The 22,309-nt window shown below is 36.2% G+C and overlaps 2 protein-coding genes across 3 annotated transcripts; one reads left to right on the top strand and one right to left on the bottom strand.

Moving 5' to 3' along the window:
- The first annotated feature begins 2,006 nt into the window (after positions 1 to 2,006).
- Positions 2,007 to 9,185, top strand: LOC135587111 (peptidyl-prolyl cis-trans isomerase CYP57-like). 2 transcript variants are annotated; one of them, XM_065078113.1, is made up of 11 exons: positions 2,009 to 2,279; positions 2,813 to 2,991; positions 3,067 to 3,168; positions 3,293 to 3,402; positions 3,543 to 3,681; positions 4,116 to 4,341; positions 5,107 to 5,146; positions 7,007 to 7,202; positions 7,421 to 7,567; positions 7,655 to 7,811; positions 8,828 to 9,185. In XM_065078113.1, exons 1-10 carry the CDS (start codon positions 2,060 to 2,062, stop codon positions 7,793 to 7,795), a joined length of 1,500 nt encoding a protein of 499 aa, XP_064934185.1. In that variant the 5' UTR covers positions 2,009 to 2,059; the 3' UTR covers positions 7,796 to 7,811; positions 8,828 to 9,185. The 2 variants fall into 2 exon arrangements, with proteins under 2 accessions (XP_064934184.1, XP_064934185.1); XM_065078112.1 differs by having other exon boundaries at positions 2,007 to 2,279; positions 7,421 to 7,811.
- Positions 9,186 to 10,614: 1,429 nt separating this feature from the next.
- Positions 10,615 to 22,289, bottom strand: LOC103994322 (ABC transporter A family member 8-like). The gene is made up of 18 exons (XM_009414646.3): positions 21,626 to 22,289; positions 20,359 to 20,740; positions 20,197 to 20,276; positions 19,966 to 20,110; positions 19,773 to 19,892; positions 19,576 to 19,691; positions 18,147 to 18,305; positions 17,363 to 17,525; positions 17,152 to 17,277; positions 16,986 to 17,069; positions 16,550 to 16,911; positions 16,265 to 16,465; positions 15,209 to 15,318; positions 14,951 to 15,035; positions 14,679 to 14,807; positions 14,459 to 14,564; positions 11,909 to 11,997; positions 10,615 to 11,125 (listed from the first exon to the last, which is right to left on the bottom strand). Exons 1-18 carry the CDS (start codon positions 21,695 to 21,697, stop codon positions 10,829 to 10,831), a joined length of 2,826 nt encoding a protein of 941 aa, XP_009412921.2. The 5' UTR covers positions 21,698 to 22,289; the 3' UTR covers positions 10,615 to 10,828.
- Positions 22,290 to 22,309: the final 20 nt, after the last annotated feature.

The raw sequence follows: 22,309 nt of genomic DNA, 5'->3' as shown, positions 1-22,309 counted from the left end.
GTTTTTCATGTATTTTAATGATATTTTCATTAGTATTTTGGAGTGATTTGGTTCTATCACCGTCAGAAAAGATGAAGGTTTAATGTAATCATGCCATAACATGCTTCACATTCCAGCCTCTTTCTCGTGTCATATCACTTTAATTATGAGATATCTTTTTCTCTAATGTCTTTTCCTATTCATCAATATGCAAATTCATTTTTTGCATTGCAAGGCATAAATTTCCTAAATTTTCTTTAGATTTTATCTAAAGTTACATATTATGTTGGTTTAATTGTGTTGTTACAATATGCAAATTTAATATCGATGTAATATTATGTTGTTTTAATTATGTTATTGCAATATATAAATTTAATTAATAATAATGTTATTATAATATTATATTGGTTTTAACATAATATTTGTTTTATAAAGTTATTTGTTGACATAAATTGAATGGTTTACCTGCATTACATATTTTAGTCAACAAATTAATATCAAACCAATTTGACTAATATGTTTTGAATTCAATTAGTGATTGTTTAATATTAGATTGAGTAATTTAATGTATGAAATCATCAAAGTGACTTTTCATATATAATATTTCTCATAAAAATATTAAATATATTATGTATTTACATCCATGCGGTAATTACCCGATCCAAAGGAAGGTTAATGAGTAGTAGGATTTTATACATACTTGTAATGATAAATACGTGACAATTATAAAGTTATACATGTAAATAATAAATCAATCCAAAGAAGGATTTATCATTTAACATGCTTTATTATCAGTATTTGATCGTTACAACAAGACTATCACTAACAATTAATATTGAAGTCCAGAGACAAAATATTAATGTTGCACTTGGTATCTTGAGATGGGTTAAATCATTATTTGAATTTACTTGGGTATAACGTTTTCTAGATAGCATAGCTAATCTAGTGAAGGTGAAGGATCATCTGAATCGTTGTGTTTGAGATACGTGGGTTGACCATATATCCACTTTATCGGGTGTTGACTATAAGGCCGAAGTATCGGGTTGATGTATCGTTTTCTTTGTTTCGGTGCTGGTCCCTTGCAGGTGCGCAACTACAGCCACCGGAGGCTGCCACAACCGAGAGAGTTCGCGATCAAAGACATAGATGCTAGACGAGGATAGGCTCTCGGGCGGTGGTGGCATGAGGGTCGACTGGTCCCCGTCGTCGACGACCGACGGTGACTCATGCATTTCATGTCAAAGGGCTTGGGGTGAAATATTATGTGAACTCGTGTGCTCTGAGTGTAAGTATATTATGTGAATTGATCAATGGGAAAATGATCAACTCTAACTTCAATCGAGCAAGCGTCTCTAGCGATACCGAGTATCACTCCTTCACCTCAAATGGGCTCGATTATTTGTGACACTCATCAACACATATGAAGATAAAAAAATGATTACACAATAATTAATCTATATTTAATATGCAGTGATATACTAGACTCTCTTACAGAAAGTTGAAAATTCTAAACATCAACTAATATAATTTGAAGATGTCAATTAATTAAGAAATACTTGGATGGTATATTGTAATATCTTAACTTCGAATCTCGCTTTTATCACTTATAATTTATAAAAAAAATATTATTATATATATATTTAAGTTTTTATGATTATATATTTTATTGATCGAGCATAAAATTTTAAAAAATGAGGTTAATAAAGAAAATTATTAATTTATAGATTTATTTAGGTGTATTTATGTTCATTTGATTATGATTATATTTAAATATATTTATTATGACGTATAAACTTGATAAAAGTAGGATCACTTTGATGCTTAGGCACTTATTTTATTTTGTTCTCACAAATCCAAAATTTATTGGTATCGTATATTTTTCTGATTACACTGGTTTTTGTATTCACGTGCGAGAAGCACGAAGCAAATTATAACGGGCGAGAAGGTCCCGAAACCCGACCCGTAGTCGCAGGCTCGCAGCCACATCGACCCGATCCGAACTCCACCGCCACGTCGTGCCGTTTTGGTTTGGTCGGGAGAGAGGGATAGGGATAGCGAGAGGGAGAGAAGGGGTAGGAGTATGTCGTCGGTGTACGTGCTCGAGCCGCCGACGAAGGGGAAGGTGGTGCTGCAGACGACGGCGGGGCCGCTGGATATCGAGCTGTGGCCGAGGGAGGCGCCCAAGGCCGTCCGCAACTTCGTCCAGCTCTGCCTCGAGGGCTACTACGACCGCACCAACTTCCATCGCATCATCAAGGGCTTCCTCGTCCAGGGCGGCGACCCCACCGCCACCGGCACAGGTGTGTATCTACTTGCGCGTGTTTTCTTGTTGTTACTCCTCCTCCTAACCCACTCTTGTATTCCCATAAACCACTCGATCGGGGTTGATGATTTATGATTAATTCCATATATCGGATCTCGGTGCATTACTCGTCTCAGAGAGAAAAAAAGAAGCTGGGAATCGAAATCATATCCAGGAATCTATTTTTGTCCGTCCGAGCACCAACTGGATAGGAATCGATGCTGTATGACCAATTACTTCAAAGGAATAGAAATGAATTTAAAGAATCTATTTTCCTCCTCTTGTGCACTATTCATTATTTTTCAATCGATTTAGGGCTTCCGCTTTGATTGGTTTCAACCAATTGAGGTCTTTCCCTTTGTATGGTCTCAATCGATTTAGGGTTTCCCTTTATACAGTGCATCCTAGTAATCGATCTAGTCATCGCTGTATAATGTACATATCCTCTAATTTTGCTTCCATGCCTTGTGCTAATTATTGTGCCCTGTCATCAGTATAGTTTTTTGGTTGGCATTTTTCTCTTACTGGCAGGTGGTGAAAGCATCTATGGGGGAATGTTTGCGGATGAGTTCCATTCTCGCCTTCGATTTAACCACAGGGGCTTGGTCGCGTGCGCAAATGCTGGCACACCTCATTCGAATGGAAGCCAATTCTTCATGACATTAGACCGCTGTGACTGGCTTGATAGGAAGAACACAATTTTTGGGAAGGTGATGGATGTTGTAATTTCTTTTTGATTTTTTTTTAAATATGACATTTGTGGATCTCACATCAAATAATGGCAGGTCACTGGGGATTCTATATTTAATCTGCTAAGCTTGGGTGATTTTGAAACTGATAAAGATGATCGGCCAGTGCATCCCCCTCCAAAGATTCTTTCTGTTGAGGTACTTTTTAAGTTGTGTTGGTATATTTAGGTCAACCTACAATTTCTTCTTTTTATGGAGATATCCTTTACTCCATTAATTTCTTACATGAAGAAATAATAAGTCAATTTCTTTATTTATTGAGGTGCTGTGGAATCCATTTGATGATATAGTCCCGAGACAACTGCCTGAGAAACCTCAGTCTGATGCCAAGGTTGTTGTCGAGGGACAGGATCAGAAGAAGAAAGCTGTCAAGTACATACTCTCTTGCTTCACTTTTGCTCATTATATAATTCCTTGAGTGCTTTCGTATTCTTCATTTACCACCGTATTCATCTTCGTAAAGATGACTGGTAGCCTCTAGTAAGTTGGACTGATATGTTTGCATCGTGTAGGCAGCTAAACATGCTATCCTTTGGTGAAGAAGTTGAAGAAGATGAAATGGAGGCTGCAAACATAAAGGAAAAAATTAAAAGCATTCATGACGTGTTAGATGATCCTCGTTTCCTCAAAGAAGCAAAACCAGAACCATTGGTGAGTATACACCGGTTAAAATGTATTTCTTTCGTTTGGTCTTGTGCTAAATCTCAATCTGATGTGGTAAACTATTTGATAATGTTGTCTTGAATAAACTGCAAAAAGGCATGTTTTGGCTTTACTAGTTCATCTGTATGGGACTTCTTAGTACCTGGAATTTAGTAATTAATAAACCACTTTTCTTGTTTATCTGTGAACTATTCTGTGACAATTCCAAACTCGAGATATATATCCTTGAACACATTCTTTTTCTTCGAGTAATAATCTTCAGCACCAATGTGTTAAAACACCACGGACCTATCTTCACTTATGTCTGTGACTTGGTCATTTTAAAGTCTAATTTTGCGTATCTTTTGCATGATTTAATTTTATGCTTGATACAGTCAATGAATAGACAATATAGAAGAACTAAAGCTTTTGCTGGCATGCAGTCTTCCACAGAAGTAGAAAAGAAAAACGAGATTCGTTTAGCGGTCAGAGAGGCTTTAACCTCCAATAAAGTTGACTCCATCAGAGAACATGAAATGGATGATTTAGATGCTGATGATCATAGTGATGACGATGATGAAGCCAACTTTGATGCCAGAATGCGTTTGCAAATCTTGAGAAAGCGAAGGGAGATGGGTGACGTTGCCACTCATGAGAAGTTACCTGCTGGTAATGTGTGCTATCTCACTCGATGTATTTTTATGCATCTGATAAATTACCCACAGTTGCTTATGTCTACATAGACTGGTGAAGACAACTTTATTAAGTTATTATGTTGATCTTTGATTATTAAAGATTAAGTGAAAATGTTGGCAATCAAGGCAATTAAGTATTTGTTCTGTTCTATGTAAAATTTGTCTTGGAAATATATCTTTTGAAGAATTCATGTAGTAGTCGAGCTTTAATTTTAAAAGAGTTCCGTTAGCCGTTTGCTTGACTTTCATCTAGTTGTAGGTTGAGTACCATGTTCTAATTTCATATACCATCTAATCACTGGTAAAAACCTAAGTCACATGTAGCTTATATGAATTATAGCATACCCTTGTTTTGCTTTCCATATTATCTTGCGCTTTTCTGAACAGTAACAAAAGTGATTGGCTGATGTGGAAGAGAGTTTTGGACAGTCAACTCATGAAACCTTTGTAGAAAGAAGAAATTTGTATGCCCAGGAATGTAGACTGTAGTGAACTTTTGTTGATATAAGGATTACAGTTTGACAAGCTTGTATTAGGAGGAAGAATACAGAAAATATGTCGCTTCTCAGTGTTTTCAGTTTTGGTGTCTCCTCTGGTTTCAAGCTTAAAGTGGGCTTAATTGACTAACAATTGTTGTTCTTTCAGTTTCCATTCTGTCTACATGTAACAATTTTTCAAATGTTACAAAATGTGTTTTTATGTCTGTATTTGGTGATAAATATTTCTCGTTTTGTGACAGAAAAAACTAGGCAAAAAGACCGTGAAGCATCACCTTCAAGGTATCAGAATCTAATCTGAGATATGTTTGATTAAATTTCACATTCCTGGACATTTATTTTTTTAATATATCTTGCTATTAGTTTAGCACCTATAAATAACCCATGAATGAAGTTTTTCTGTTTATGTTAAGCTCCCATCAGTCCAAAAGTGATATGCCTGACATACTACTGCAAGTTGGTCTTATTTCTTACTGGTCTATGTTCAATGCTGGTATGGCTGGTAAGCTTACATCATAATGTGCGTAGATGTACAGTATGGTATGAACCACACTTCAGCTTACCTGCAAAGAGAGAATTTATAATGATAATAAATCTAGTTAAACACTAGAAAATATATTGAGAAAAAGACTATAGTACTGCAATTGAACTAACAGTATATGAACATGACCCTGGGTACAGGCACAAATTAGGCTTCAGTCTAGGTTAATTCTAAATGAAACTCGAATTGCCATTTTTCATTTCTTTGTGTAAATCATTGAATGAGTTGACTTGACACTGAACCTTCAGCTATACCCCTTAAAGTTCACTCATGTCCTCTTGATGCATCCGGTGATGAGCTATGCCAATTGATTTGCTTTGACTCTAGGATTTATTGGTGCGGTTTCTTCCTCTCGGTTAGGATTCTCATGGATAGCTTCAGCTTGCTTTTCTTTGCAGTAGTGCACCTTGGTTCTTTTATGCGTGGAAGGATGGTTAAATTGGTGGAAGAAGGGATATGAACTCAGTTAGCACTATCTAGCTAATTGACGCAACCAATGGAATGTGATGATGAGTTGACTATGATGTGACCTTTAGGCCTCTTTTTATATGGCCATCCATGATTTGTTACCCAATAGGTCCTTATACTTGTGGGTGTTTAATCTTCCACATTTTTTTCCTTATGGATTTATCAGCTCTTGTATCTTCATAATGTCATAATTTATAAAGTCATCAAGGTTTTCATCTGTCTTTTTAACTCAATGTATTTGCTATGCTTGTGTTTTAGTTGCATGCTTTTCAGAAATTGATTTTCTGTTTAATATAGGATTCTTTGTGTCAATCAAGTTGTTTGCCATTTCTATAACGTGCATCATAGTCGTTGGACTGTTCATTTTAATGTCATAATAATGATACAACCTTGTTTTCCAAATATCACTTCATCAGTAACAACAAATATCTTGCTGTTGGGATTTATTTCCAGCAGAAACCAGCAGAGAACCAGGTTGAAGAATAAGAGAATAGAAGGAATATAGTAGATAACTAAATAATAGGCACACTTACTTTTCATCTTATTATCTCTGCTGTAAGCTGATTTCTGCAACCAACGCCAATCAGATGTACAAGTTACAACCATTTTCAAGTGCATGAACTTCTAACATTTGTCAGGCCAATAAATAAAGGAAATAAGGAACCGAAAGGTCCTTTATCCTACTATGCGTCTTATTTTAATGAATTTGAGCCCTTCCAGTTCTCTCTGACAAGGGAAGTTAGGTCTGCCTATCATCTGATAGAAGGCCATCAGGCTTCCTTATTCTTAAATTGCTGTGATCCAAGTGTCTTTAGCATTTAATAGAAGAAATTAATGTGGAACCCTATGGAAGTAACAGGACCTAGAAACAATTTCACCTAGAAGTGATGGAATTTTAAACTAGTTCCAAATTAGTACCACTGTTCTGACTCTTTTGACCCGACTTTGACAACATGCTCTTTTTGTTATTTAAAATTGTTTTATCTGTTTTAGTCGAGTCAGCAAAACCAACAAGAAAGGTTGATGGTGTCTCGTGGACTGGAGGACCTGCAATGCCTTTTTTTATTTAATTTTTTGACCTGTGACTTTGTTGCTATTGTTGATCTGTTTTAAATGTATCTTTATATTTACAGGAGAAATGACGATGATACTAAAGGTCAAAATACCAAGGTTGAAAAACTGTCCATGAAGAAAAAGGGTATGGGATCAGAAGCTAGGGCTGAACTTATGGCTAAGGCAGATGCAGATTTGGAGCTACTTAATCATGCTGAACAAGAAAGACAACTGCAGAAGCAGAAGAAGCGACGAAATCAGGGCCGTGAAGAAGATGTATGTACTCACTTGACATGCATGAAACTTCTATTCTGCTATTAAATTCACTACAATTTTTTTTTAATAAGCACAATGCCATGCAATTTTGCTGTTCTGGGGAGATTCATGAAGTGTTTGTGAACTTGGATTTATTAATAGTAGCTACTAATTTGCCATTTACTTATTAACAGTTCTTCATGGCTTGATTATTGCTAAGTGGGTTGTGTTTCTACCAGACTCTAACAAAGCTGCAAAGATTTAAAACGAGTCTCTCCACAAAGCTCTCTGCACCGAGTAGTAATGGTTCTAAGGATAATAACGAGGAAGATGATTCTGGATGGATGGCAACCCAGTTGAAGTTCATTCCCGAATCCTCTGAGAAGGTTATTTTGCCACCGCTTGTCTCGCATTTCAGGATTTTTTCCGTCCTCCCTTGTCACGATAATTTAGTTTCAGATCTTTCTCTGCAGGATGGCATGACTAGGAAAGATGATCCAAATGAATATGTTGTGCATGATCCTCTTCTAGAGAAGGGCAAAGAAAAATTTAACAAAATGCAAGCTAAGCTCAAGCGACGGGAGCGAGAGTGGGCTGGCAAATCTCTCACATAATTATTCCGTGAATGAGGTCCAACATAATGCTCTCAGCTTTCTCAATCATTCTTATGTTGAATTGGTTTTGTTGATTGCTGTTATGCTGGTTGTTAACTTTTACACTTGGATTTTTTTGACCAGTCAGTTTGTGTGTTAAGATCTTACCCATATGATCACAAGTAACATGCATATCAAATCGATGTTGTATCAGTGTTTAAGAAACTAAAAGCTGAGCAATATTTAGTTAAATCCATAAAAATATTATTTCTGCTTATATTACTTGATTAGGTTGAGAACACCATTAGAGCAAACTCCCAACATCGAGACATTTGTCTAGCTTTGAACAGCCTTTTGAATTGCCTGTGTGTGTGTGTGTGTGTGTGTATATATGCTAATTATTTTTGAGGTGGTTGGTTCTCAATATAAAAGTCTGGATTTCATTTAGCATTCTCTTGGCTGTCGATCATAACTGCATTATCATATACTTCTTAGTCCTAATCAATGTATAACCATACGCTTATCTCCATCGTTCTTGTCCTAATCAAAGTATAACCATAGGCTTTTCTCCATCATTTTTGTCTGGGGTTTCTTCCTTTTTCAGTAAGTGATTGCTTATTGACTTCTTAAAGGACTTCCTTTTATTTTGGTTTTGTATTTAATATTTATTGTCTGTCCCATCTTGAAACACGGACCGAGGAAGTTGAAATAGAAACCAAGAAAGTATGGTATGCTTGAGTCAATGGGTGCGGAAATTCTCAAGGTGCAAGAAAGCTAACAGACGAAAATGGGGTTGGGGGAGGGAGCCCTCTTACAATGACCACTTCTTATTATTCATATTTGGTTTTTTCTCCACCATCATAAGAGTTTGATTTAGACAATTGGTTTAACTTAATAAACACATTATTCTTTATTTTCGATTCAACACACCAAAAAAACCAAAATTCTTGCTTAAATGCATTCCATGGTAGAATGTGCATTTGTAGGCATTGGATATTTTATTTTTTGCTGATGGAAACTTGAATAAATCTGCTGGTATGTTGTGTATCGCAGGAGAAGACCATCGGTGCCACCTTAGTGGCTATAGGGTTTCGCTTTGCCGTGGCCGGCCGAATATTCCTATCGGAGCTGTACATTAGTTTATCACTGCTTAGCACGCAGCAAAGTGCAACCAGAGTTTCTTCATCGTATGCTTCTTGTGTTGCAGACAACACCACTTTCCTCTACCAGTCTGCAGACTGCTGTTCTCGATTTGCTTTGTTCTGTTCTCAAAACCAGGGCTGCTGCCTGCTTGTTAGCAGGGACTAATCCCATGACGAGTATAGATTTGTGCTAAGATTACAAAACTGTGTAAATACTGAAGTCTTTTGTTCGAATGACCTACTTTTACAAAAATCCCAATTTCCATAAATTATCGAAGACTAATAATTTTGGGATTTTTATTTTTTGTGAAACAATCTTTTAGAATTTTTAGATTTGTGCTAAGATTACAAAATTGTGTAAATACTGAAGCCTTTTGTTCGAATGATCTACTTTTACAAAAATCCCAATTTCCATAAATTATCATAGACTAATAATTTTGGTTTTTTTTTTGTGAAACAATTTTTAGATTTTTCCTGTATTAGGTTGAATGTTTTTATATTTCCCGTGAATTTTCTCAATTATTTCACAGGAACAAAATTACCCTTATTACAGCTGGTCTTAATTATCTTTAGAAAATGTTATAATTACTAAATCAAAGCATTGTTATTCTCTTTAAAGATATTGTAATTAAATTTTAATTAGCTTAAGTTTATATTGATCTTAACTCTTAATTTTATCATACATTTTCAGGGTTCGTAAAATGATTTCTATGAGAATTTTTTTTCTCTCGCTTAGCTTTAAACTTGAATTTATTCATTTTTAAACATAATATATTATTTAGAAAATAATAATAAAGATGAGATATTAGTAGTTGAACTAATATTAAATTATGGGGAGAAAACTCAGAAATTTGAGGTTTCTCCAAAAAAGAAATATTTAATGTATACTCTTCCTTCTGTGATATCGTTGCATGTCTTTTTAGCCGCGTTCGCAGGAGGCGCCGTGGGATTTTGTGATGTCGTCGTTATTAGTATTCCAAGCTCGTCCCCGCAATCGTCCCAATGCCTCGTCCTGATCTGTCCATCCGTCCCCTCTCCCGCCACCTCCGACCGGGCCGACAAGAAGGGCCGCGGACGCGATCAGATGAGTCTCACCGCTACTACGCCCCGCTGCCGTCCCCGGCGACCACTCACGGACCTTCCGCTCGTCACCCTCATCTGAAACCACCCTAGATCGACGTATCTGATACCCGTCCACCGTCTAATTTTTCTTCTGCTTCATTCATCTTAGTATCGTTCGGTTCTTTCTTCATCGGACGGGTGAGGATTTTCCAAGTTCGTAGGATACACAAGTTTATGCAGTTGTGTTGCTAAGATTGCTGTTACTGGATGTCGTCTGAGGGCCATGAGCTAGCGCTTTGGAGGCAAATGCTAAATAGGCTACTCTCACCTGAACCACCGTAACTTTCCATTTGGTCACTGTGGATCTGATCTACTTCTTATGGTGGTACTTCTGAATTAGGAGTTTATACTCGAGATTGTCATAATATCTTTCTAGGAGCCTACTTTTATGTTTCAATGTAATTGTTCTAATGTTCTTTAATTTGTGCTTATTAATACATAAGGGACCTCAGGTTTATATAATGTTTTGTCGCAGGATGTCTTTTTCGATAAGATCCAACTATTTGCATTTCTAGTTTCAAAATATGCTGCACAAACATAGAGGACATGATAAAACTATTGACAGTTGCAGTAATTCAATCTGGCTTTTTCCCCTCTCAACTTTCTTTTCTGAAGGGCTAACTTTGCTAGCATTTGCTTTTAACACTCTTGGTGGCCTTCACATCAGAGCTTTGCATAGGGATGCACTTTTTATGTACATGCTACTTTCACTCTTTGCTACATTCATCTTAAGTCTGCATAAAAGTAATTTTACACTGGAAATGATAAAGCAACAAAATTCTGTCAAAATCTAATCTATTTCGCTTTCCAGTGCGTGATTAACTACATTGCTGAAGACATCCTCCATAGAGGTACCGGTCACCTCGAAAGCATGAATTGCTACCTGTCTCTTGAGAACTTCTATGGCCTTAAAGATCTCTTGAACTCTTACCACTTGCTTGGGCAGCCGAAATCTTTGGGTCCCAATGACATCATAAATCTTCATGGCGTCTGAACAGAGGCTAGTCACCATATCCTCAATAATGTCCTTGTTGATAGGATCTGCTGATATGGTAAGTTGATACGATCCTCCATATCTTGTTTTGAGCTGTAATACATAAAGGTATGTGAAAAGATTTCCAATAACCAGCAAGAGTTGTTTTCTTGAACTTTGTTGTGACTAAAAAAAGAAACTTCGTAGGAAAGCACTGGAAAAGGGATGGTTGCATGTAAAATAAGCCTTTTTTTTCTAGCATGATTCTGCAATAAGCAAAGTTGCATATTTTCTAGATTTTCAATTAAAAAAAAATTCAAAATGCATTCACATGAAAATTCCACTTCCATGGTTCATTTTCTAGATTTGGCCCGGTGGTGTGAGGTGAAACCTATTCGTTTATTGTCAAATATATCCAGAATTGTGTGAACTAATTGAAGCATGATTTCATGGAAAAGCAGATTGTTTTAGCTTTATAACTTTGTAAAGAGTTCCAGATGCTTAACAAAGACATTTATATACATTTACTGGTGAAGGAATTGCTTAGTGTTGTGAGGTCTGTGGTAGTATCATTTAGTGATGAGACCAACAACTCATTGGTTGCTGAATAAGTTCTGGAAATTAGCTAACTTGCTGGAGTAACTTTGTTGGGTTCTTGGTATCGAACTTTTTTGAGAAGCAATATCATGAGCCCTCATGTTCTGATGAGGGATGAACTTGCCTCATATTTTTAGATTTTATAGATTTGTCTTGCTCTAAATAGTTGATAACTGACATGTAGAAGTTCTAGCAAGCATTCATTTGAATCATATTAATCTTGTAGCTCTACATATGTTGTACTTAATCATAGAACAAGAGATAAATGTCGAGTCATAGGTAATAAGTTTCATCAATCACCTCACTTGAGCTTCCAACACACCGCAATCTGCCATTCACAATGATTGCTAGACGGTCGCAAAGAAACTCTGCCTCATCCATTAAGTGTGCTGCAATTTGAGTTAAGTGAAGGTTAGAAATATCAATCATAGATTTGTCTGCTCAATTTGCATTCATGTGTACAAGTTGTCCTCGTCAAGGCCAGTTTTTCATCATAAACTGTTGATGATAGTTCATTTTGGAAATCAAAATCTGTAGCTATGGAGGAGCACCTTAAAATTTACATGTTTTATGGATCATATAATAAATAAAGAGTAAAGTGATTCAAAAATATTCTAAATTAGTATGTGGGGCAATTTGGAAAAATAATTAGTTTTGGAATCGTGGCTCTAGCATATGTTCATCAATTGATCATAATTTCTGATATACTACCGAGTAAACTAGTTTCCAATGATTAATGCCAATAATACTTGCTCAAATTTACATTAATATCTTTTTGAATGTTGTCTTCCTTGTTTTCACATGCCAGTAGTCAAGGTTCTAAACGAGAATGTGTTCCATGGATTATTGAATAACACATATGCGCCCTAAGCATGTTATTGCATATATCATTTAGTTTCTACTTGTTGTTCCCTCATGTTCTTAGTTTAAGTGAACAATTCTCCTGGGAAAAGGACACAAATGCTAAAGCTCTTCCCTGTCTACATATTTGCTGCATTTCAGGCTCTCCAATCTTCCCCAGCTTGTACTGAGCTCCATCCCTTTGTTGAAACTCAATTTGGCACATAATCATCATCATTCTATATTCTTCTTTGGAGCAATGGATGGTAATGATCAAAGCAGCACAGTGGCTAACTTTTTTTTTCTAGTGCCAATTTTTCATACGAATGGTATCGTGCTGCATATATCTTGAAAAAGATGAAAAATTCTTTAGACTCTTCTCTTATACTCAATCTACAAGGAAATCAGGTTTGGACAAAAGCAACTGGAGTCATTGTTTTGTTTTGCTCTGTAGTCATGTAGGACTATTACATCATTTCTTTTCTTTTGCCCTTAATGGTTAGTTGTTACTAATTGTTCTTGGGCTATTTTTTTTTTCTAGTGCCAATTTTTCATATGAATGGTATCATGATGCATATATCTTGAAAAAGATGAGAAATTCTTTAGACTCCTCTCTTATACTCAGTCTACAAGGAAATCAGGTTTGGACAAAAGCAACTGGAGTCATTGTTTTGTTTTGCTCTGTAGTTGTGTAGGACTATTCCATCATTTCATTTCTTTTTGTTTTCTTTTCCCCTTAATGGTTTGTTGTTACTAATTGTTCTTGGGTTTATGCTTTTTAAGTCATCTGGTTTAGGCTTGTTTTCATCTAAAGTATTGGGCCAGTCTAGTGTATTGCTTGGTTTTGACAATTGGTACCACAGCAACTTTGGCTTCCCACGTGAGTTAGCACGTGCGAAGATGTGGACTATCTTGTGCACATTCTAGTCATAGTTTTCTTGGGAGAAGCTTATATTGGAGCCTCAGAGATGATTTTTGATCTGTAGATTTTAGACCCTAATGATGATGTTAGGTCCGAGTGGGAAAGATTGTGATGCCTTGGTTGGTTCCATACTGGTGGTGGATGGTGCATTTTGTTGATAAACAAGGCTGGTGGGGTTGAACACCTAATTTAAATAAAAAATCATGCCTACTTCATCTATATGCCATTGTTTCATGAAATATGGAATGCGTAAAAAGATTGAAGCAAATTATCCATTGACCTTACCTTTATCTTTCGTAATTTTCTAATCTAAAGAGACCGGGCAAGATGATCAGCAGATGCATAAGTTTAAGTCTTACCTTAATCAATCATTAAAGGACTAAGGCCTGAATCAAACAACCTCATTATGTCCTTATCAATTTCTTACTTCTTTTTAGTCCTCTTTGAAATCTCATTGGAGTTGGTAGCTAATCCAGATGCTTTCTTTCCCTATGCTTAGCAGTCCGTTTCTTCTCTATGCTCCACACCTAGCTGTGTGCAAGTAATTTTCTAAAGGCTTTGCAGCAAGAAAATCATGGTGATGCATGCTAAATTCAAACTGGAAATGGAATATTGTTATCATTTATCTTCTCCTTCAAACCACTTTATTATAAGAATCTAATGCTCTATGAAAGAGAACTTGGAACAACCAGGACCCTTTGAAATGGAATATAATACTTTATTTTCTTGTAGTTCTGAATTACGAGAACTGATAATCAAGTACACTAAAAATCTGGAATACTAGACTCTTTAGATGTTACAAAACAATTTTTTGTCTGTAGTTCTGAAGTTGAGGAAGTAAAACTAAAGAGATTGAATCCTAGTTTCAAGTACAATGAAGAAGGCAAAAAAATATGATACAACAGAAATATTTACTTCTCATTTTAATTATTAGATCCCACACAGTCATCATAGCAAATAGAAATTACTAAAAGGTGCTGATGACATACTTAAAGTCTTCCTAAAGAAGATCTATGTCAGCTTGAAGTAATTTAGGCTGATTTTCTATTGCAATCACATTTAAACAAGATTCAAGTGTACGAACTTACTGGTAAGAATAATAGCCCGATCTCTCTTTGCCAATTTAATTGCGTGCCACAAGTAATTCCTTGAATCTGGGTCCAGACCTGTGGTTGGCTCATCCAAAAGCACAACCTGCATGGCCAACTGCTTGTGATGTCTTTGTATAATATTTGCCATTAATATTACTTAAGAACATACTGGACGAGAACTAAATAAAAATGGTAAGACTTAATTACTCAGACAAACCTGTGTATCTCCAATAAGGGAAATTGCTACGCTGAGCCGCCGTTTCATGCCCCCACTATATGTTCCTGCAAGGTGATCACCCACATTGCCTTCATAAAGATCCAAGCTTCTGAGTATATTATCAACTGCCTGTTTGGCCCAATCAAGGTTAGGAATTATCTTTCTGTAGGTAGCAGCTGGAAAGAGAATATTAAAAAGCTTGCAAGCATTTTGATGCTGTAGAACAAGGTATATTCTACAATATGAAGTTGGTACTATGATCTTTTTCTTACTTGTTGTAGTTCCAGACCCTTTAGATTTCTTAACCTGCCATAGAACATCAAGTGTTCCCTCCCACTCAAACTATCCCAGAGCAAGCTGCAGTGAAAATGTCAATGCCAGTAAACAATGGATACTTTGCTTTAACATTGTCACAGGAGTAGTTCAATGTCACAGATGATTTTGTATATTAACATGGGCACATCACATTTAACTTATTACTTTAGATGAGGAGCAAATGAGAAAAAAGAAAAATGATGAGGGACTCATACTCCTTTTGTGGGCAGATGCCGATCTTTGTATGAATGTTGTCCATACTTGAACTTATGTCTTTGTTGCTAAGAAATACTCTTCCTGATGTCGGAAGAAGCAGTCCAGTCACCTACAGAGAGGTATACCCAGAATTAGTTACATGTAGATTGCAACATGGAACTTATCACTACACAAGTTTATGTTAGTAATCAACTTTCAGATATGCACTGTTATTTGATCTGATTGTCAAGTACTTTGATCCAATGCACTGAGGATTTACCTTGCAAAACCAACCTATCAAGAGTGATGATAGCTTTTCCTAAAAAACTTGGGAATCTTGGTAGTGGAAAATTTCTTAGAAAGAGAACAAGAGTATCTGCTGTTCTTTGACATATTATGGTTTCTTTTTGATTAATCAGTTTTTTGGACAAGTCAAGAAAGCTTCTTGAAGGACATCATCAAGACTAGACCTTCTAGGCAAGTACAACAAATCAGATTCAACATTGTTATCAATGAAATTGGCTATCATTCCTTCTAGGATGTATTCTCCATCTCACTATGAGAATTAGCTAGTTAATTTCTCATCTACTGTGTGTAACTATGGTAACAGTGCATTCTCTTTGTCATGGATGTGAATTACTCACTGAGTTATAGCTTCATTTCCATAACTTCGTTTGTGTGCCATGATCAAGTGAATGTATTTGACAATTTTGAATTGAAGTAGGCATATCACATAGAATTTTCATAGAAATAAGTGTGGAATGTTGACATGTTTGATCATAGAAGACCTCTGGAATAATCCTATCATGCTGAATTTGATCTTAAAATGTTCTAAAGTATGCTAGGAAATTTGCTTCTTCTGAAACACTGAAGCCCTATAGATAAGTCCTCAGAATATGTACCATTACATTGACCTATGTCCAAATTGTAGCTTGAATGTGGTCAATGAAGCCTTAAGGATTCCTCTATTAAAGAGCCAGAGTTATCTTACATGCATATCAATGTTATGTCTTCAGTCTAGGATTTTTCTAATTGATTCTGGTTTCCAATGTCAAAATAGGATCCAAAGTAGGTACCATGTTGATAACGGTGGTCTTCCCTGATCCATTTGGACCAAGCATGCCAAGGCATTCTCCTTTTGCAACTGCTAGGGATAGGCTGTGAACTGCCTGCTTGTTCGGGTTTCCATCCTTTCCCGTATAAACCTTTTCCAAATTACTTAAAATAATAGGATGACCTCCGGTAGATTTTTTCAACAAATTCTCAACTTTGCAGACCTGTCCGGAAAATCACAAGATGCTGAAGCATCTAGTAAATGAAATAATATCACATCTGAAGGGAGTAATTGTGACAGGGGTTACCTCTTCAAAAATATCAGAGTTCTCTTGATCCACAGTTATAGTTGAACTGGGAATTTTGATTGGCACTGTGGGTTGAATGCTCCTGTTTTTGAAGTTTCTTGTGAAAATTGATGAATATCTGCATCCTCCATTCCTTGCAAGTGCCAGTTGATCAAGGTAATATGATACATAAAGTAGAATCAGCCATTCTAATGCCATGATGACTAAAACTTCTTTTATGCCATTGTCATGTTCGCTCAAATCCTTCCACTGCATACCATAAGTTCCTTGGTAATGACCTCCTAATGCAAATTGTGAGAGCTCATATAGTCCTCGGTACAATGAGAAACCAGGAATTAGCTCCATGATGAATAGCGTCTTTCCTTCAATCACATCCAATGATATCATAACATGGAACTCTGCACTCTCTTATTTCTTTTAATATTTAAAAACTTACTCGAGAAGTCTAGATGCTCAATATAGAATTGGAAAAGGAAGGAACCCAGAAGTCCAGAACCAAACACATAAATGTAGCCTACAACTGAGGATAAGATTTTTAATAAACTATGACTTTTGCAAGTCACTACTGTAATAGATCTAAAAACATGGAGAATATAGACTACCTGCAGCACTGTGGACATCAGAAAATCCAATCCCTGCCAAGAAGGCTAGTACAATCTGTAGGTTTATGTAGAGTCCATAGAATAAGAATTGGATACAGTAGTTATTCAGTCTGAAAATATCTAGGCCTGGAAAGGATGTCCAGCAAGAAAGCGTTGAGTGTATAAAACATTTTCCAAATCCAGGATATTCTTAGACTGGTGATTGACATACCTATGATAGATCCAAAAGTTGCCAACCACAGCATATAAAGAAATGATATGGACAAAAAGTGGCAGTAAGTGATCACCCAATATGGTCCATCTCCAAGCCCATGTACCTTCATCATAATTCGTATCATGTGCTGCTTGTCATGTACTAGAGAAATCAAGAAGACCTGCATTGTCATCAAAGAGATTGTAAGTGCCATTGGGAAAGTTTGCTATGGAGATAAATACTAAAATTTGTTTTTGTTTTAACTTCAAATTGTGTTTGAAACTTTTTGTTTTTTTCACAATGTATTTCTTGGAGGATTTCTTAAAGTTTTCTGTCTATAAGTTAACTTGTTTCTGATGAGATGATGAGTGACTAAGACGAGGACATGGACCAAGTTTGAAAAGATACGCTGACAAGTAGCAAACATAGAGGTAAATTTTTTAATTTTGAGGTGTCTAGAAAACCAACCCAGGTTACAATATGGTTTACGTTGCAAATCTTTCCTTTGAGAACATTGCTAGCATCATGTTTTGATTATCTGCATCTTTATAGGTTGAAGTTGACCATCCCTGCTTTCTTTGATGCATCTAGTAATATGTGATGTTACAGAAACAAATATATTGCTGACCAAATTAGTGAAAAAAAAGGCTATGCAACAACCAAAGTTTTTTCCTTATAAAAGAAACATAGAGATTAGTTTTGTTTTGAAAGAACATGAAGTTACCACATGGAACGAACCCAAAGTTTGCTGAAGTTTTACATAATTTGAAAAAAACAAATAGGTGAGAAGAATCCTGCTTACAGGTAATAGCAACTGGACCACCCATGAATAAAGAAGTGGACCAAGTAATTCTGACAAGTCCAGAGCAATCCTTGTCCCTGCCTTGGGCATTTCTTTGACATAACTAAGAAGGATTCTACTCTTCGAAGACTTAAATTGGCGAAGAAATGCATTTGAGACCTGAATGTTTGGGAAACACATGGAAACATCTGGTTGAAAAACATTTCAACTGATATGAAAGAAATAGTTGATATTGATTCCCATGGAAGTAATTAATAAATCTGTAACTTGAAACTTGATTTAAGTAGTCGTTGTAGTGGAGACAAAATGTTTAACAGAGGATGTTGTTTACTCGGCTAGATGTGTATCTTTTGTTATAAATGTTTTATACCAAAAGGCTGTCCAGCGCACTTCTAAATGTATTATACTGAAAAAAATGTATCATACTGTAAAACATGTATCAATTTTATGTATGAATTAGTTTAAAATTTTTTAGAATGCTTTATGTGACACTATGTTGCATCTTACGAAACATTTAATATCATAAATCTTGATTATGATGTTAATTAGGATCATCGGTGCATTATTTAGGTGTGATGTGGTATATATACATTACTTCTCAACTGATTATCTTGGTGATGATTTTGAAGTTCTATAGTTTATTCCTATCCAGACAAATATTTTCTCTTTATTTATCTTCTGAGACCTGAACCAAATAAGACACTGTTTATGAACAAAAAGGATGTTGAATTTTGAATCTGGACATAAATTATTGTTGGCATACAGCCTATTTTTTTTCCACATTGTAGTTGCTAACTGATAAACAATCCATTCCTAAGGGGCCATGACTATAAGCATGGAAAGAATATCTTTTTGGATTAATATATCATCATTAAGAGTTCTTAGTGGTAATATATAAAATGACCGTAAAATTTTATGTGTGTGCTGTTAATAAGGCAGTGGGATGCTAGTCAAGGATGAAACTCCTTGGTGCTGTCAAAATTTCACTAAATTACTCAAATTTAGTAATTCTTTATGAAGTATAATCATGTCTCAAGTGTGCAACCACTTGGTACTCAAACAAACTCAAACCAGTCCCATTCTTCCTTATTACTAGTTTTGTTCAGATGCTTCAGGTTACCATGTTCCCCAAGAAAATTGAGCCATACACTTCTATTTGTTAGTTTGTTTGAAAGCACGTTATATATAAACACAAATACTAGATCCATGCACTTATATCTGAGCCTCTTATTTCTTACTTTCAGCATTCCTGACCTCTTTTATTTTCTCTGTCTGTGTGACTTTTCTTTTTTGGAAGTGAGGTGGGGGTGGTTCTAAAAGTTAGCCTTCTTAAAGTAGCCTTATGGTTACAGAGATAGAAGAGGAACAGAGAATCTTAAACATCACATTGTATGATCAAAATCTGAGTCTTTAGGATTGTTATGCATACCATATTCAAGGTTCTTGGTACCCGCAATAGCCGTGGTTTGCCCCGATTGCTATAGGTGGAGTTGTACCACAAATTTACATTGAAATTAATTTTGCTTGTATTCAGGAAATCATAAGCTGCAAGAGAATTCAAGATTTAGAATACCTTCATAATCTGCTGATACCTGTTATTACGAACTTAATTTATTTTACTCTGACCTCCAACATATTCGCTGATCTTATGAGCAGGATTTCCTTTCCGATAACCTTGAAATAATTCTTCGTTGATGATGGATGAATTTTCACGCCAAAGATATAGGTTTTTTATGCAGTTGACCTCTGCGAAGAAAGAAATTAATATTATGGTTCTTCCAATTTCGTTTCATTAATTCTCCCAAGTAATGGTACCTGCCTTTTTTATTTTGAACATCACCTATAGTTACTGGAACTGTTAGGTTAAACTTTACTGAGCAGAGAGGTAAAATAAGGTGCACAGGGGATTGAGAGAGTAGACCGCGCTCTACATAGTTGTCTGGACCAGGAATGCTGTTTGTTCCCTGAAACATACTTCGGTTAATTGGAACCTTAAGATTTTCGAAAAATAGAGGTTCAGATAAGGAACTGAGATTAGAAAGATCCATACAAGATAAGCTACAGAAACAAAGCTTGAAATATCTTCCTTGTTCTCTGGAATTGAATTTAAGAGTATCCTCTTCACTAGACCTGCAAATAGCATTTTGGTTGCTGATTGTTGCTTCAAAATATGCAAATTCTTCTAATCTTGTTAGAAATTCAACTGACTTACTTTTTGCAATGGATTCATTTTGTCCAGTGAAGAGTGATGTTGCTGCGCAAGAGAGATCCTTGAAGCAGGAGCCATCAGGTAAGCCCCGAAAGTTGTGGGAGGCTGCCCTTACTGCTCTATATTTAGCACTGGGCACCTGCACTAGAGCAGGCCACTCCTGGGGTCTTGGTACTGGGCAAGCAATTGCCTGAATGGAAGTTGAGAACTGCACTCCACATACATTGCGACATGTCCCCGATCCATTTGCATCGATACATTTGCAGCCACAATGGTATCTGGGCTTGTCCAGTTCGTTGTTCACAACTGATTGGATGGAGATGATTAACAAGCAGAGGAATACCGGGTAGATGGTCAAAATGATGTTCTGCTTGATGTTTCTTCTCTGCACCAAAAAGGGTAAGTTGCCAGTCCTTAGCTACATAACTCCTAAAGATATTGAGATCTTGCTACCTGATGATAGTATTTCTCACGTATCATTTAGGTAATGTAAAAACTTGTATCATTTTGCTATGTATCCATAATGATCATTGCTAACGGGGGCATTAATATTATCTTTCTCAAAACACACTAGTTTTGACCTGAGATAAGATCTCATTAGCTTCACACCTGTTCAAGTTTGGTCAGGATGCCTGAACAAGTTTCAGGAAGCTAATTTTGTCTGATATATGCTATTCTTTCTCTCCCAAACAACACATCAATTTTATATTAACCAGCATGGTTCTGCCTAAAGTGGCTTGATGTATCAAACATTTTTGTACTCAATTGCAGAGAACTTAATCTACAAACGGTGGATTCTGGTTAAACTTCTCTGCTTTTTAGCTATCAGCAAACTACTCTTCCTGGATATTGGTATCATACGTACGGTATATGATGCCTGTGCACTGAAAAATAAACATCTAATTCTCACTGATGATTTCTGACATTGATTAACCTATGTAGAGGAAATTAATCAATGCCTCAGGTTTGCTAGGCTTTAGTATTTGTGATGTATGACATTTAATTCTTCTGTTGCTGTTTCTACTTTCTAAACTTTATACAAGAAAGAAAACTTTGTAAAAGTTGTGAACCGGGTTTCTTCTCTCTTATATTTGTTAAATGAACAAAAGCCACAGATATCAGTGTTACTGAGAGGAGAAAAAAGATGTGAACATTCATAACAAGCCACCGCAGCAGTGTAGAAGAGGATGACAGAGCAATGGAAGTACATGGCAACACAAGACAAGAAAACATGGAGAAACAAGGAGGCAGAGCATCATGAAATGTGCACCTGGTAGATCAGGTTCTTCCTCAACAACGCATCAGCTTGTGTAAGGAAAGATGCAGTGCCGTAGGAAACCATGGAGAGAGAGCACACAAGGTCCGTCCCTGAAACTTATGCTTCTTCTAAACTGCTGCCTCTCCTTTAAGATAACTCTTAGGCACAAGAAACGGCTATATCCAATTTCACCACACCACCTCAGTTGACTTCTTGATGGTTAATGTATAGCTTAAGGAACAAGTAGCTGCAGCAAGGTGCACTGTCCAAGATTCTACTGTAACCTTAACCTGTTGCATGATCGATTCCACCTTGGGATCCTACAAGTACATGTGATATGCATATAATTCCTGCCAAAGTCTTCTTCGGCCTAATTATATTAGAGTTAGTCTTCTAGTAGAAGATCTACCTAGGTGGTTGTTCCATGCATGCTACTTGGATAATTTTCCTTGTCTCTCTTTCTTCAGGTTGAGGAGTTCCTCCTCTTGTGCGCTTGTTTTTAGGCTGTTAAATATATTATCTTCTTTGTAGATCATGGTCATGATGAATGCGTGCTGTATGTTCACGTTTTCTTTGCTCGAGAGAAGAACTCATGCTTTCTTTCTGCTAAACTACGCCTCCTTTATCACTACGTTAATTGCTGTTCGAAATTTTGCTGCACTATATTTGCGTGATGCCTTGTCTAAGATAACAGAC

Source organism: Musa acuminata, chromosome BXJ1-8 (genome assembly GCF_036884655.1).
Source record: "Musa acuminata AAA Group cultivar baxijiao chromosome BXJ1-8, Cavendish_Baxijiao_AAA, whole genome shotgun sequence".
In the NCBI taxonomy this organism is placed as follows: Eukaryota; Viridiplantae; Streptophyta; class Magnoliopsida; order Zingiberales; family Musaceae; genus Musa; species Musa acuminata.
This window is presented reverse-complemented; position numbering and strand designations above follow the sequence as displayed.